Consider the following 16,804-nt stretch of genomic DNA (forward strand, 5'->3'; position numbering starts at 1 on the left):
AAAAACTAAAGTTTACTCCCCAATTCTATCTTTATATTAAAAACAAACAACAAAAACACTTAAATTGTTCTTTAACCCTTGGATAGAGGTATATATTAATCCTGTGTGTTATTTTCATGGATAATCAAGTTCAAGTGTTCACTGGTGTTACTGCTTAAGTTCTAAAAGCCTATAAAACATCTCCCATTTTAGTCTTCTACAAATAACTGGTAAAATTTCAAGTTCACAAGAAATTTTCTACCATATACATTATAGAGATTTCAATGAATACTATTTCAACAGAAATAAAAAGCATATTAATATATAAACACTGTAGAATGACACTGCTTCTTAAAAAAAAAAAACATTAGAAAAGGTAATTCAGTTTTAATTTATTTTCATCACTTGTTCTTCATGATCCAGATATTTTAAAATGCAATGAAAATTAACTTCCAATGGTATGTCAGGGACTGGCACTAAAAAAATTTTCAGACTGCAAATGAGTTATACAAATGAAAATATCAAATGGAGATCCAGTTATCAAAATGAAAGCACTCAACATATTAAAAGTTCACAATTATTTGTTTAGAGCACATAAAAAAGTCAGCTTGCTAACCAACTGTTGTGATTTTTAAAGAACTACTGCAGAGGTCTGAAGAAAATAGATTTATTAGTTAACTTATAAAGAGATTAAAGAGCTTGAAACAAGTATTAAAAAGAAATTTGTGCCTTTATTAGAATGGTGTTAGGCTTTAATATACCAATTTGGGTAATCAAATTATTCATTTTTTAATAAGAAATGACACTACAGAACTGCAATACTGGTCCAACAATCTTAGCTTTACTTTTCCTTTAAAGCAAGAAACAGAATGCGAGTAATCAGAAAGCACTAGCAGGCATCGGTTAATCCAAGATACTAGCTTCTTAGTTCCAAAAGCACTTGCAAAGAAAACCACTGGGGGGCACAGGAGGATGGAAGCACTTCGTAATAACTGGAATCCCAAGAGTGTGTGTGTACGCCAAGTCTCATAGGCTATTTTTTGTATTTATCCTTTACTTGGTCACTTTTTTTCCCTCAAATACTAGTTTTTCTTTGACTTTTTTTTCCTCAAAGTATAAAAAGTATGAAATATAAACAAGCTCTTGCATTGCACACTTCGAAGTGTACAATTCAAGCATTATAGAGCTATCTACATACCGATAAATCCCATCAAATCTTGGATAATTCAATAATATACAAAATACCAGGGCACAGAAAGAACTAAAACCCACTTCTTTTTGTTACACATAAGATTCAAATATTCAATCTAAAGAAAAACACAATCATTTTGGCTCTCCTCTACATTCGCATGTTGATATACTTATTAAAATATTCCTGTATAATTATGTTTGGTCTTATTATTTCAAGTCAGGTTTAAAACCTCAAAACCAGCCATCCAGACAAAACAGGTAATCAGAAAGATTATTTCTTCCCCACCTCCCTAACCCCAATAACTATGAAGCCAATTTTACGACATTACTCCAAACACTGGATTGTGACGACAAATGCTAGGTCCAATTTCTTCATAATCCTTTTTGGTGTGGCATACTTGGTAGAACTCAGGCTGAAAATAAAAACGTATTATTTTTGTAAAGGTTAAAAATGTACCACTTTTCCACATGCTTTAAAACATATTTGTTAAATCTAAGCCGTTTATTATTAGTCCATTCATGGTATCTGAACAAAGCACAGAAATTCTGACAACCATGACTCAGAATCAGCTACAAGTCTATAACCAAAACTGAAAAGAAGCATTTAACGCAAGTCCCTCCACCCCCCTCCTCAACACCTGTTTCTCCTGGGATTTTGAAATTTTGAGGAATGGAAGACTGAATCTCACGTGCCCAGACTATTCTGCTAAGGCTTTCCCACATTGTACAATGAATCAAGAAAAGCAGCAGCATTAATCTAAATTAGAGATAAACTACTCCTAGGCATGCTACAAAAACTTCTAGAAGAACCTCCTTTCCTCACTCAAAGCCTGATATAGACAGATTATTCCGTGCTTATTATCTCACTTCTCAAAGGGCAAAGTCACACACTCAACTAGGTTATATGGCACAAAGACAATTTAAATTAAGGAAGAAAATAACTTTTACCTCTTATTTTAAATGGTTTTAAATGCAAAGCTGTATAGTTTTCAATAATTCAGATAAAAGTTCTTACATTTTATTTAATACTCCGTGTACTATAGGATAAAGCACCATTATTTACTAGGCTAATGATGTTAAAATACCCTTTAAAGGGGCTTTAAGATGTTTTCATTTGGCAAGAGGGATCTTAGTAATTCCCTTTATTCAGCTTAGAACATCATACTTCCTCTGTGATGATACATAACTTAGTGCTTTTAAATATTTGCACAGAAAAAACAATGACCTTCTTGTATCTGTATTATCACAGGGTTAAAAGATTTTTCCCTATAGATAAATTTTAAAACTTTAAATGCTCACTCTAAAAAAATGTCTAGCAAGACAAAATAAATAAAGAAATCCAAATCCAAATGAATTCCACTTTTTAAAATACTGTGTACATTTGTATTCAGTTTTAAAACATCTCTGTGCAATATTATATAAAAATTTAAGAAATGTCTCCTGTTTCTTTAAATTGTGTAAGTACTGATAAATTCTTTTCTCTTAAAAAAAAAGATCAAATTTTAAAGTAAGCTCCATCTCACTTACTGTGGAAGCCAGCATGGATCCTCCAAACCAAACAGCATATCGCTGCATGTGGTGTGTAATGACTTGTACATCAATAGGTTTTGGCTATAAAAGACACAGTAAGATCATTTCAAAGGTAAATTCATATAACAATTTCTGTATCATTTAACCTTAGATGTACATACTCAAAAATAAATAAAACTTTAAAAGATGCAGAGGGAGGGGTACACAGGGCAAAACAGAATACAACAGAAACAAATTTAGCTAATTTTATTATTTTTAAAAAAACATAACCAGGGACTTCACAGGTGACACAGTGGTTAACAATCTGCCTGCCAATGCAGGGGACACGGGTTCGATCCCTGCTCCAGGAAGATACCACATGCCGCAGAACAACTAAGTCCATGTGCCACAACTATCGAGCCTGTGGTCTAGAGCCTGCGAACCACAACTATTGAGATCACATGCTGCAACTACTGAAACCCATGTGCCCAGAGTCCATGCTCCGCAACAAGAGAAGCCACCACAATGAGGAGCCCGCACACCACAATGAAGAGAAGCCCCTGCTCACCGCAACTAGAGAAAGCCTGTGTGCAGCAACAAAAACCCAATGCAGCCAATAAGTAAGATACATAAAAACAAAACAAAACAAAAAATTAAAAAAACAAAACAAACCCATAACCACACCAAAGTGAGGGAAAGGAACTAACCCAGGTAACCTGTGAATACAATCTTATGACTATGCCCTCAGGCTTAAGGTAAAAACTAAGCAAACACTGAACCCTAGTTAGTGGGGTCTACATGGTGGTATGGATTAATAATTCTGAAACTATTATATATGTATTCTAGGACTGAGCAAAAACAAATGTGTTATAGAAAATGGAAGCCAGGTTTCTTACTGTCAGGGAAGAACATTACAAATATGGGAAGGTAGAAGGCTAGAATGAACCTTACAATATTCTGGAATTTGCATTATCAGTATGAATCCATAGTTTTTAATTTATATAAACAGAGAACTAGATATAGATGTATACACATACACAACCTAGCTCTGACTTCCAACAAGGCCTAGAAGCAGTGACGACCCCTCAGTAACAATGAACATACTTAGTGTCCAAATCTTGGTTTTTTGTTAATTGAAGTATAGTTGATTTACAATATTGTGTTAATTTCAGGTGTACAGTAAAGTGATTCATATTTTTTGTTCACATTATTTTCCATCAGAGGTTATTATAAGATATTGAATATAGTTCCCTGTGCTATACAGTAACTCCTTGTTGCTTATCTACTTTATGTACAGTATAAAACTTTGTTTCTTAACAGCATTCTCCACCAAAAGGAACAAGGGTACCTTGAAACAAAATGGTTGATTCCAAGACTGGAGAAGAGAAAGTACAAGATGAACCTGCAATACCTTGCTGTTTCAGAAAGTAAAGAACTACCTGAAGAACACTGGGGCCACAACAAAAGGAATAAAAGCCAACTTTGAGTGATTTCTACTGGCCAAATCTGAGAAAATTTGAGCATCAAAGTTAATAATAGTGGGACTTCCGTGGTGGCGCAGTGGTTAAGAATCCACCTGCCAATGCAGGGGACACACAGGTTCGAGCTCTGGTCCAGGAAGATCCCACATGCCGCAGAGCAACTAAGCCTGTGTGCCACAACTACTGAGTCTGCACTCTAGAGCCTGTGTGCCACAGCTACTGAAGCCCGCATGCCTAGAGCCCATGCTCCACAACCAGAGAAGCCACCACAATGAGAAGCCTACGCATTGCAACGAAGAGTAGCCCCGGCTCGTCACAACTACGGAAAGCCCGTGCACAGCAATGAAGACCCAATGCAGCCAAAAGTAAATAAATTTATTTTAAAAAATTAATAATAGTATTAATGATATGTAGATATTATATCACAATATTAATGATACAGAATAACTAAGAAATCAGGAGTCCATAGATATTACCAATTGAATGAATGAAGCAGAAGGAAATACTCTTCCTTATAGCAAAATGAGACTACAAAACATAATATAAAGGATGGAATTTGCAAAATACCATTTGGCAACTACCAAAGTAATAACTATTTTAGGAAAGAAAAATGGGTGTTAAAGCCAGTGGTTAAGAGTTTGATGAAAAACAGGATAGTTACATAGTCTGAAAGTATCTGCCCATCAGATTCTTATTAAATATAAAGGAAAAAACAATAACTTTATAATAGAAAAATCTGACAGACACTTAACCAGTTGATCAAAGTTAGTATATGGGACAAATCATATCATGGGTCTAGTGATACAATGCACTAAAAAGAATACAATATCACTTCTGTGGTATTACTAACAAAAATGCATAATCGGAACCTAATCATAAGGAAACATCAGACAATCCCAAACTGAGAAAGATTCTGCTAAATAAATTACCTGTACTCTTCAAAAATATTAAGATTATAAAAGATAAAAAACACTAGTACTTTTTCTAGATTAAAGAGAAATGATACTTAATTCAAACATGTGGAATGAATCCTAGACCAAAAAAAAAAATGTATTTTTTTCCTTCTGCTATAAAGAACAATAATGGGAGAAATCTGAATCAGGTCTATAACTAGATAATATATTGTGTATCAAGGTTAACTGTGTGATTTTGATAATTGTAATGGCCTATTTTTATGAAACATATACTAAAATATTTAGGTGTAATGGGCCATCATTATTTGCAACTCATTCTCAAATAGTTCAGAAAAAAGGTATATGTGTATATCTGTGTATATACAAATATTTATAAAAACAGAATAATAAAGCAAATATAAAATGCTAAAATTTGGGGAATCTAGAACAATATATAGGAATCTTCTAGATTTTGCCCACCTTTTTAAAGTATGAAATTATTTCAAAATAAAGAATTTTAAAACTTACATGTCATAAAAAGATACGGCTTTTGTTGTTGTTCAAAAAAAGCTATTTGGCTGCCATTTAAAACTGGAAATAAAGCCAGATTTAAATACAGATACATAAAGATGTTATAGAGATCTATAAAAATGACTATTGAGTAAAATAAAAGGGAAGGAGGCAGAGTACTCTAGTAAACAGGGTTTTTCCTGTATCATTAGATATGTCAGCATAATGCTGACATCACTGAGGTGAAAAAAATCTCATTTCTTATTTAGAAATGTACAAGCTTAAAAATATTTTAAACATTTTTACTTTATTGAAATGCATTCAAAAACAGCATTTCTTTTCTCATTTCATGTATCTGTAACGAGTCGTTACAAACTACACAACTACTTTTTACTGTATTCCAAGGGATAAGTTTAATATAATCAAAATTTAGGGGTGAAAACACTCAGCTGTCATATAATTTCTCAACAAGCAGCAAACCCTAAAGTGTTGAAGTTTACTTTTAAGTAATTCTGAGTGACTGTGGTAGTCTCAGATGGAGACCTCATTCTTGGTAACTTTCCAAGTTGAATAAAAGGTGTTTTACTTAGCAACATATATTCTGAATTAATGTTTTGCTTCCATGTCCTATATTTAATGAAAATGAAACATAAAATTTACTGAAAATTTGTCTTATAAATAAATAAAGCAGTCTTCTGAGAATTTAAAGTTAATTGTGATTTTTTGACAGTAAGCCCACAATTATAGGACATATAATAGAAAGGTTATTTTGCTGAGCCACCAAACTGATTTCACACTATGAGGCTGTTTTGGGAAAGGCTAACAACAGTCTGTGAAAGCAGGCCTGACCACACAACAGCCTCTCTCTCTCACCTCTGCTTTGCTGTCCTGCTGTAAAAGGTATTTAAAATTTTATGGACCCATAAAGAATATTATCCCTGGAATATGCAAGGAATCTACAATATATAAATTATCTGTTTGAGACAGATATCAAAAAAACTCTCTCTCATAGTTATAACCAAGAATATTTTCCAGAAATGTAGGTAATATCCTAGAGGAATGGAATGACCAAAAATGTCATGAATACAACTCTATAAAATTAACCACTTTCCATTAGAATACCTAAGGTTCCTCTTAGCTTTCTAAATAAAAAAGTTGGCAGACATTCTGCATTCCTAATACAATAGTCAAGGCACCCTCAACCTTCCCACCAATAACTCAGAAAACCAACCTTCAATCTACCACCGCTCAATTCCTCACTTAATTTCAGCCTGGCATCTACAGTTCTTTTCAAATCTCTTTGCAGGCGACGTCCAAAGTCCCTGAACATGGTTGAACCTCCAGAGAGGACGATATTCTGTATTAGAGGAAAAAAATAAATAAATACAACTTTTATATAAAGAGAAACAAAAAGTTTAGAGATATAAGAAACGGTACTAAAGAGGTGTGTTAAAATTTACATTCACCAATAGAGAGAAAATAAAGTTTTTAAAAAGTATGACCTAGAATAACAATTCTGCTATTAATACTGACCTTGTAGAGCGGACGTCTGACATCAATAGGACAATTCTGAATTACTTCATCTACAACTTCTGAGATAGGCTGAGTAAAATCTGGATTAGCAAACTGAAAAGTAAGTGGGACATATGATACAGATTAGACTACTACTGACAAATATCACAATAAAAAATTAAGAAAATTTTCAGTTCAAAAATAAAAGGACTTCTAGAAACCATAATTTCTGGTCTCTGATCAAATTAAAGACAATGAAATCAGAGATTTCAGAAGAAATCAAAGTAATGATCATATATACCACTTCATAATCATCAGAATAGCAAAAATGTAAAGCCAAACATATACTATGAGCTGGCAAAAATCTGTGTAAATGGTAACACTTTACAATGCTGATGAGAATATACATCGATGTAAATAAACACTTTGGAGAACAATTTGGCAACATCTAATAAAATTTAATATGTACACACTACTAACTCCACTTCTTATAACAAACCCCAAAGAAACTCCCACACATGTGCTGTTACATAAAGGCATATTGAAAGCAGCTTTGCTTTTAAGAGTGAAAACAACCCAGAAGTCCACCAGTAGGGTATGAAATAAACAAAATGCTGTGCCATCAATTCTCGGTATTCACGGATTTGGTATTTGCAAATCCGCCTACTTGCTAGAGTTAATTTTGTAACCCGAAATCAGTACTTGCAGTGCTTTCACAGTCACTCATGGACATGTGCATGTGCAAAGATGTGAAAAATTGAGCTGACTGACATTCACATTCACCACTCAGGTGGAACAAGGCAATGCTCTGCCTTCCTGTTTCAGCTTTTATACTACAAATAAGTGTCCTCTCCATGATCTCTAAGTGCCACCGTTTTCCCACTTTTGTGGATGATTTTGCTACTTAAAATGACCCCTAAGCATAAAGTACTGTCTACTGCTCCTAAAAGCACAAGAAGGCCGTGATGTGCCTTATGAAGAAAATACAGTGTTAGATAAGCTTCATTCAGGCACGACTTATAGTGCTGTTGACCCTGAGATCGATGTTAATAAATCAACAATATATATTTTAAAATGTGTAAACAGAAACACATAAAACAAGGTTACGTTTCAGTGACAAAAATTTTGTAGCCTGAGACTCACAGGAATCTAGCTCCGCACTTCCCCAGGAGCAATGGTTCAGTATTCACTAATTCAGTGTTTACAGCAACTTTATATAACATCTACTGTGAATAACAAGAATGAACTCTATATTCACAAGATGATATAGTCAAAACAAACAATTTCCTAATAGTGACTTATTTTTTTAAAAAAGGTAACATCAAAAAACCTGAATGATTCCATTTATGCAAATTTTTAGAAATATATTTTAATGGATACATGTACATTTAAAACAAAGACTGGATATACACTAAATTCCTGATTGTGATTACCTCAGGAGGAAGAAATGATGAAAAGGAAGTAGAGAAAGGAAAGGATCTGGGGAAGGTACTCTTTCTGTAGTATTTTATTTCATTTAAAAAAAAACCTCAATACGAAAAATGTTAAAATATTAGTATGTGTTTACTTAAGGTGGTTAAGTATGTGTGTTACACAATATACTTTTCAGAATATTTTTTTTTATCAGACTGGTTAGACAGGTAGGTTTGAGACGGAACATTGACAATTTAAACCATTACAGATAATGGAATGGGGTTAAAAATAATAAAAAATTTAACATTTATTTTTATATATAACAAAGAGATCTGATACAAGGAGAAACAATATTAAGGAAAGCTTCCTTTTTACCTATCATTTATTTTTATATGTATGCCTATAGCCCTCTTAAATCAGGCTGTATTTTCCTGAGAGGAAGCACAAAAAAGAAAAACATAAAAATATTTTCAAACACTGGATCTCAGAATTAAACTTGTATTCTGAAACAAAAATCTTATTTTACCAAAACTTTTCAAAAATATGTGCAAGTGGCCATGTTATTATAACTGGAAAGGAAATGCTAGATGAGATTTTTCCTAGATTAAAATAAGAGGTCAGAATCTCGCTCTAATTTGTCAAAAATAATTAGGTTTACTTTATTAAAATGAATACAATTTAAAATATTGTCTAGAAGATGAGCTGCCAACAACTCTCTTGGCCTCTCATTTTTAGAATTAGGTTGTTCTAATGGGAGAGACAATATTCCTTTGTTCGTTAAATTGATTCCATAACTTGATTGTCAATTATTAGGCATGTGTCAATTTTTTACAGTTTTTAAAATTAGTTTTAAGTTATTTAGAGGGTGGGTACACAATGGAGAGATTTAATGTTACCTGAGTAAATGAAGCATAATGATAGAAAATATTTTAATTTACATAAAGTAAAATGCCACTAACAAAGATTCTACTGACCTCTATTACCACAGTAAGAAAAAAGAAACTGGAAGTCAAAATCATATTTTTTGAAGCATGCTGATGAGTGTACACAAGAAACCCTAACAGGGATATACAGCGGTTATAGAAATTTGGCTCATGCTGAGTCTCAAGAACCCAACCTACAGACTAGGGAATGTTTTATCTGTCAGAGGTAGTCTATATTGTATTCTGTGGAAAAATAGAACATAGCTCAACTTGGCTGCCTTTCTATGCCATTTACAGACAAACTCAGGTTACAGGCAGGGAATGGCTTAGTTGATGGTTAACTGGAATGAGGGGCAGAATTGGAATCCTGAAAATTTTATCTTATCAACTTGCTGATATAATGTGGTTCTTTGTAAGCCATTCTCTTCAGTATTTACCTAAAACAATAATACACACACACACACACACACACACACACACACACACACACATACATGAGAGGAACCTTCCTATAATTATTCTTCTATCTTTAAGACAGTTTATCTGCTATACCATGAGCAAGCAAACGGCAGGGACAGGGTCATTCATTCTGTGCTATGTACCTCTGTGCCCTTCTCACAGTAATTTTTAATCAGGATTATACAAAAGAAAAAATTTATAAACCTTTAAGTATTCACATACCTTGGGAAATTTTGATTTAGAGAGAAATGAAGTCTGATTTGAAAAAGCTTTTTAAAAAGCTCACAGACTACTGTGCTGCAGAACCCCAGGTGAGAACAAGTAGAATAATATGTAGTAAGGCAGCAAGCAATGAATATTTATTAAATAAATTTAGGAAAAAAGAAAGAATTAACAATAAACAATAAATTGTTGGAGGTTATTCAATGCTTTAATACTGACAGGCTCAAGCTAAGGTCCCTATTAATATTTTTAGGCCTTTTCTTTCACTTTCAGCAAAAGGATTAGTCCTGCCTCCAAGTGCTCCTTGATCAGGTCTTAATATTAGTGCAAGTAGCTTTCATGGAAGAAATATCTTTTTTCTCTTCTGAAAAATTTATAGGGAATATACCCAACTAAAACACAGCAGCCCAGAGAGGTTTCTCAAAAAAATTTTTAATTTCCTCTTTAAAAAAAAAAAAACAACAAAGTGCTAAACCCACCATTCCTTCTAAAACAGTTCTTTCTACTATTTGTGTTAAATTTAGCGTTCAAAGATAAATATCCCCTTATTCTTTTCACACATTTTATCTTCAGTGTTCAATCAAGTTCAAATGTCCACACTTTCATCTAACCAAAACAAAACAAACTGAGCAAATCCTTCAAATGACAGAAATATCTAAAATTTCAGAAGAAAGAATCTTAAAAAATTAAGTTGGTAAGTGACACAGTTCACCCAATACAAAAAAACAGGTCTATTCTCGGAAAACATAGTGAACTGAATACACGTTATCTTATCTTGCTCTTTCTCTATTAAAAGCACCAATAAAGGAAATTTTTTTTAAAGTATGGAGAGAACAGAACAGGAAACAGCAACAAAATCTGGTAAAACAGAATCTGGAAAGCAGATGGATAACACCATGCACTCCCTCTAAAACACTTAATAAGTCATCAATAGAAAAAGCCCAGAATCAAGCTGTACCACAAATCCCCCAAAGAACTAGCTGTACCTGTTAGCGCTGACACTGAGGTAGAAGGAGGGCAGGGAGGAAGACTGGCTGAAAGTCTCTCTGAGGAGCAGTTAAAGCCCCAGATCCCCTCCAAAGAAGTCTATCAAATATCTCATCATACAAGGAGAAAACTGGCTAACCTATTCTCTAAAGGGAATAAAGCAGAGTGCCAGGACTCTTACACACAGCTGAAAAGAATGAAAGAAGCAGGATTTTAAATGAAGGTATGTACGCAGCCTATTGCTAACAAATAAATACCAACCCCCTTCCCCAATCTGGCTGCCAATCTTTACTGTCTAAGCAGGAGTCTTCTCTGGGAACTGACCTGAAGATACACACACAGCATTTCTCCAAAGAAAAGGCCATAGTCAACAAGTCCTATCCACAAAGCTCAGATTTCCAGCAGGTTTAGTGTCCCTGTCTTAAATGAGTGATCCCCTAGATTCTCTACCATGTTAAATATAGGAATCAAAACAAAGAGAAAAGGCAACTTGAAAGAAGCAGAAACAAGAAAACTTAAAAAAAATTAATTAAAAAGAAAAACCCAAAACAAACAAACAAACAAAACCCCTATGACTAATATCCTCAGAGAGCCATAAGATATGCAACCATGAAACAAGTACAGGGTAGCATAAAAAAGGAATATCAAAAGCAGAGGTAAGGGAAGTTCTTGAAAATTAAGTTTGTTACCAGAAATAAAATTCAATAGAAGGTTCAGAAGGCAAAGTTGGAGAACTCACCTAGAGATCAGAACAAAAGACCAAAGAGCAACTAGAAGAGGATGCTAAGGGACAAACGGAAGATCTATAAGCATCTACCTGGAGAGAAAAAAAACAAGTCCTATACAAGGTTTAGAAATCAGAGCAGTTTTTCAATTATAACTTCAAGTTATAATGGAATGCAATCAAGCAGTAGATTCAAAATACTAAAGAAAAATAATTTCCAATCTAGAATTCTACACTCAAACTATCAAACAAGTGTGAAGATAAAATGAATACATTTTCAGACATGCAAGGTCCATTTCCCATGCACCCTTTTTATCAGGAACTCTACTGGCAGATGATCTCCACCAAAACAAAGAAGTGGACAGTAAGAAAGAGAAAGACACAGTATAGGGGAAAGAGGAATCTAACACAAGAGAGAGGCAAAGGGAATCCCCAGAAAGATGGTGAACTCTATCAGGCGCAGAAGGAAACAAGTTCAGGTTGGGACACATCAGATGCTCTGGAAAATTAAACCGACAAAAAAACCCTATGCATCTGAATATCCTGAGAAGACAGATTCAAACTGAATTAATGACAATTATTTTAAAACTAAGTGTTCAACTTACCAATGACTCTGTGGGAAAACAAAATACTAGACAGGAAAATATTTCATGGTAAACTACATGGCTCAGATCTAAATAAAATTTGTGTTCACCAACATTAGAAGCACTGAATTTTTACCTAACTGAAATTACAATCTAACTATTGGGACAAAAGGTTATGAAAAGGTACATTTGTGGTGGAGACAAAAGGAGAAAAGAAAAGGTAATCCTCCTCTTCCACAGCTAGAAGTTGAAAGAAAAATGCCTAAAACTGAAAAAACCTGAAGTTGCAATATAACCAAAGCAATTTGCAGCTATGGATGCAATCACCAAAAGACTCAACTAATAAAAATATACCTCTAGGAAAAAAATTGGAGAGATATATACAGGGGACTCCTACATTTTGCTAAAATTTAAACAACCAGAACTTTTAAACAATGTGCATATACATAACTGATTAAAAAAATAACTTTAAAAAAGACAAAACATGTCTCATAGAAGAAATTACGAAGAGAATAAAGCTACGGAGACGATGTTTGAAAGTTTTAAAAAACAATGAAGAAAACTTCATATATCAAACAATAAAGATTACTTAAATTAACGGAAAAATTATATATGAAACCTTAAGCAGCAAGATAAATTTTCATCCAGACAACTATCCCTTTCCTAAGCAATATGAGAAAACCAAAACACATTTTATTTACATATCTAACATTTCAAGGTTTTTAAGAGAGTCAAGATGTTAGGTAAAGATATCTGTAAAAAATATTTCACTCAAACACTTCTACTTTTGAAATCCAAGATATTTGCTATCTTCCATGCTATTATCTACCTTGTGGATTCTGTTCATCTAAGACTGGTTCAGAATCTTCCACAATACTCTAATTCCTGCCCTCAACTTGGGGTTTTAACATCTCTCTCCAACATTTCAACTTCAAAACAACTGATGTTCCTCAAGCGACCTTTAATCCACTTCTACTTCAGCCATTCACATATACAGGGCCCCATTGGAAAATCCACCCCACTGGAAAATTTCTGTATTCTTCAGTTTCCTCTGCAGGCTCTGCCTGTCTGTAAAGTGTCACTGTGCAGCAGCAGGGCCCCATTCTTCCACTCCACATTCTCTTCCTGGCCAGTCTCCTCCTTGGCACCATGTATGGAGATGACTTTACATTTAACCTCACTCCAGGATACATGCCCCAGTTCAAAATCCTTAGATCTTGTGTTCATTTTCAAACTTTTTAAAAAGATGCATAGTAAACTCATCTCTTTCTACTTTATCTTCTCCTTCAGTTTTCCTGACTTCAGTGATGGCAAAACATCAAGCTGCTCAAGTCACAAACCTGGGAATCATCACAGATTCTTCATATTCTTACTTCCCTCACATCTATTCAATCAGTAAATCATGTCGATTCTATTCTTTCCCTCACCTCCTTTCTCATTCTCATTGACCTAATGACTTTTCTTCATCTGGGACATTGCAATAAACTCACCTGTTTCCAACACAATTCATTCTGTTCCTATCTATCTAACCCAGTGCAACCAGAGTGACCTTTCTCATACCATACATAAATCTGTGTCATTTCCATGCTGAACCTTTCTGCACAACCACACAATCCAGTAAACTCCTTTGCATAGCACGTTAGTCTCTCATTAACACCTATCTGAATCCATCTCCTACCACTCTCTTCCTTTATACTTTATTATCTAGCTCTCTCAAATCCCAGACCTCACCCAGCTTTTATATACATATTTCTCTGCCAGAAATACACTCCTCTAACATACCTGCCTGAGAAATACCCATTCATCCTTTTTCAGTTCAACTGTTATCTCCTCTTAAGAAGCTTCCCTGATTCTCCCAAGCAGACTTAGATGCTCTCTCTTCCTACGTCCTCACCAGATACATGCATCCATTAAGTAACTACACCATTTTTTAGATATTCACCTCTCATTCTTTCAGTTTGATAAGAGCAAGATAAATAATTTTTCATCTTTAAATATACAATACTTAAACTGAGATCATGAAAATTTTATTTACTATTTCCTGACTGAATAAACAATAAACTATTCTTACTGCTGAAAAGGCAGAATAGGCATTTAATGTTAGTAATTCTACTAATAAAGTTCTTATACTAATTTACTAGAAGAATTTTTCATTATTAAAAGCACATATTTTGGACTTCCCTGGTGGTGCAGCAGTTAAAAATCCGCCGGCCAATGCAGAGGACATGGGTTTGATCCCTGGTCTAGGAAGATCCCACATGCCGCAGAGCAATTAAGCCTGGGCGCCACAACTACTGAAGCCTGTGTGCCTAGAGCCCGTGCTCCGCAACAAGAGAAGCTACTGCAACGAGAAGCCCGTGCACCGCAACAAAGAGTAATCCCCGCTCACCGCAACTAGAGAAAGCCGGTGTGTAGGAACAAAGACCCAACGCAGCCAATAAACAAACAAATAAATAAATATTTAGAAATTTAAAAATAAAATCAAAAGCACATATTTCATTAATTTAATATTGCCTATATGTTGCTAACATTTCATAAAGAAAGAAGACTATTTTGCTAATAGTTAAATATTCTGTTATGATAAGTCAACTGAGGGTTCTTTGTATAATGGTCATTTTACATGGGAAGGTAAAGAGAGAGTTCTAGAAAATCTCCTAAAATATTTTATTTAAATGATCATGAATTTAAGGGCTCCCCTCCCTTCATGACCCAAGTAAGTCACAAATATTAAAGAGACAGAAGTTTCATTTTTCTAAATGTATGAAAACTAGTAACTGTTTACCCAGTTTTAACACAAAGGCAATTTTTTTCTTAAAAAATATGACTCACTATAGCATTTTATGTATAAAAAAGAAAGTTCCTGAGATTAAATCTGACAAAGCTGACTGATATTTTCTGCTGAATATTTTAAAACAATTCCATCTAAAAAAAAAACTTACCTCTGGATGAAAAAAAATTTCAGGTCCCAAGAATCTCTCATATCCAACATCAATGGAAAATTCTTTCTTTGAGATAGCATTGATTCCAGTATACTGTTTAATCCACTTTGATCCATCTGTATCATACTTGTTAAATTCTTTTACTAAATCTGGGCAGACATAACTATAGCGCTCCTAGAAAAAGAAATGAGTAATTGTTTCCTCTCGTTTTAGGAAAAGCAAAACAGAATGGCATATTTTCAGTAAACTAAAATCAAATGAAAAAACATCTTCAGAAAATAAAATAAGGAAATTAAGCTAAAGAAAGTTTTATGTTAGCATGCATCATGTGTAAACAGCTCATTTCCTATACACAACAAGGTTATTCTCACATATGAAGAGAATAAGACAAACTAAAAAGCCCATTTCTACTATTTCAGTGCTAGTTCATGAAAGCACTCATTAATGTCATACAAAATTTCACACTGTTTCAATAAATAAAGGAGTTTATATTTTAGAAAAGAGAAAAAAAATACACAAAACACTAGAGAATAAATAGTTGATGTAGCCACACAAATTAATATTGTAAGAGGTACAAATTATTAGGTATAAAATAACCTTAAGGATATATTGTACAGCATGGGGAATATAGCCAATATTTTAAATGAAGTACAACCTTTAAAAATTGTGAATCACTATACTGTACACCTATAATATAGGTGTATGTATTATATAATATTATGCAACAACTATATTTCAGCAACTAAATTTTTTTTAACATATTATATATCTTTAATACCTATCTGGAACAAAAGATTATGGGCTAAGTGAGCAAAAAAGAAAAGCTGAAAATATAAACTATTCTTTTCCACTATATCACCTGCAAGGCTAAATGCTGCATATTTGGATATATGTCCTAAGTAAAAGTTTCCATCAAAAAAGCAATTCAAAAATGTTATAAGTTATAACTTTCTATCTGCAATTTGTGGACTCCTGATTGCCAGTCTATTTTTTTTTTTTTGGAAGAAAAACACACATTCCACATATCTGTATATATCAAAGAGTCTATCCAAGATAGGTACAAATACTATTACTGATAATCAATACACATGAAGGGAAAGAATACTGGAAAACAAAATATAATTTGAGTTTGTCATATTAGGTCTTCTTTCTCCCAATCTTGGAAGTAGGAATTACATGGAAATGATGAACCTTAAAAGATATAAAAACTGAGCATTAGTATGCTCTAGAACAAATCCTTGGTGTTTTTCTTAATTTTTAAACTCCAGAAATTTCCCAAAGATGTTGAAACACTAGTGTCCATATTAATTTTTTACATATCTAATTTTGATGCCACCTACCTGAGGTGACTTTTGGCAACCATTTACAAATTCCTTTACTACCTAGGAAGTAGTAAATTCATTTTCATTCCTAACCTTCGATAAGCAAGGAAAACATGATAATCATGCAGAGACTGTCAAATATATGGAGTTATTTTT

General features: G+C 33.6%; 1 protein-coding gene across 2 annotated transcripts in view; it reads right to left on the bottom strand.

Moving 5' to 3' along the window:
• Positions 1-351: 351 nt before the first annotated feature.
• ACTR3 (actin related protein 3) overlaps positions 352-16,804 on the bottom strand; it is a 62,238-nt gene continuing 45,785 nt past the window's right edge. For both annotated transcript variants that reach the window (XM_057747219.1, XM_057747220.1), the window contains 5 exons: positions 15,327-15,500; positions 7,097-7,189; positions 6,795-6,920; positions 2,698-2,781; positions 352-1,583 (listed from right to left, as the gene is read on the bottom strand). In XM_057747219.1, coding sequence (XP_057603202.1) covers positions 1,488-1,583; positions 2,698-2,781; positions 6,795-6,920; positions 7,097-7,189; positions 15,327-15,500 — 573 coding nt within the window. In that variant the 3' untranslated portion in view covers positions 352-1,487. The remainder of the gene's footprint in view (positions 1,584-2,697; positions 2,782-6,794; positions 6,921-7,096; positions 7,190-15,326; positions 15,501-16,804) is intronic.

The sequence above is a fragment of the Hippopotamus amphibius genome, chromosome 8, assembly GCF_030028045.1.
Source record: "Hippopotamus amphibius kiboko isolate mHipAmp2 chromosome 8, mHipAmp2.hap2, whole genome shotgun sequence".
In the NCBI taxonomy this organism is placed as follows: domain Eukaryota; kingdom Metazoa; phylum Chordata; class Mammalia; order Artiodactyla; family Hippopotamidae; genus Hippopotamus; species Hippopotamus amphibius.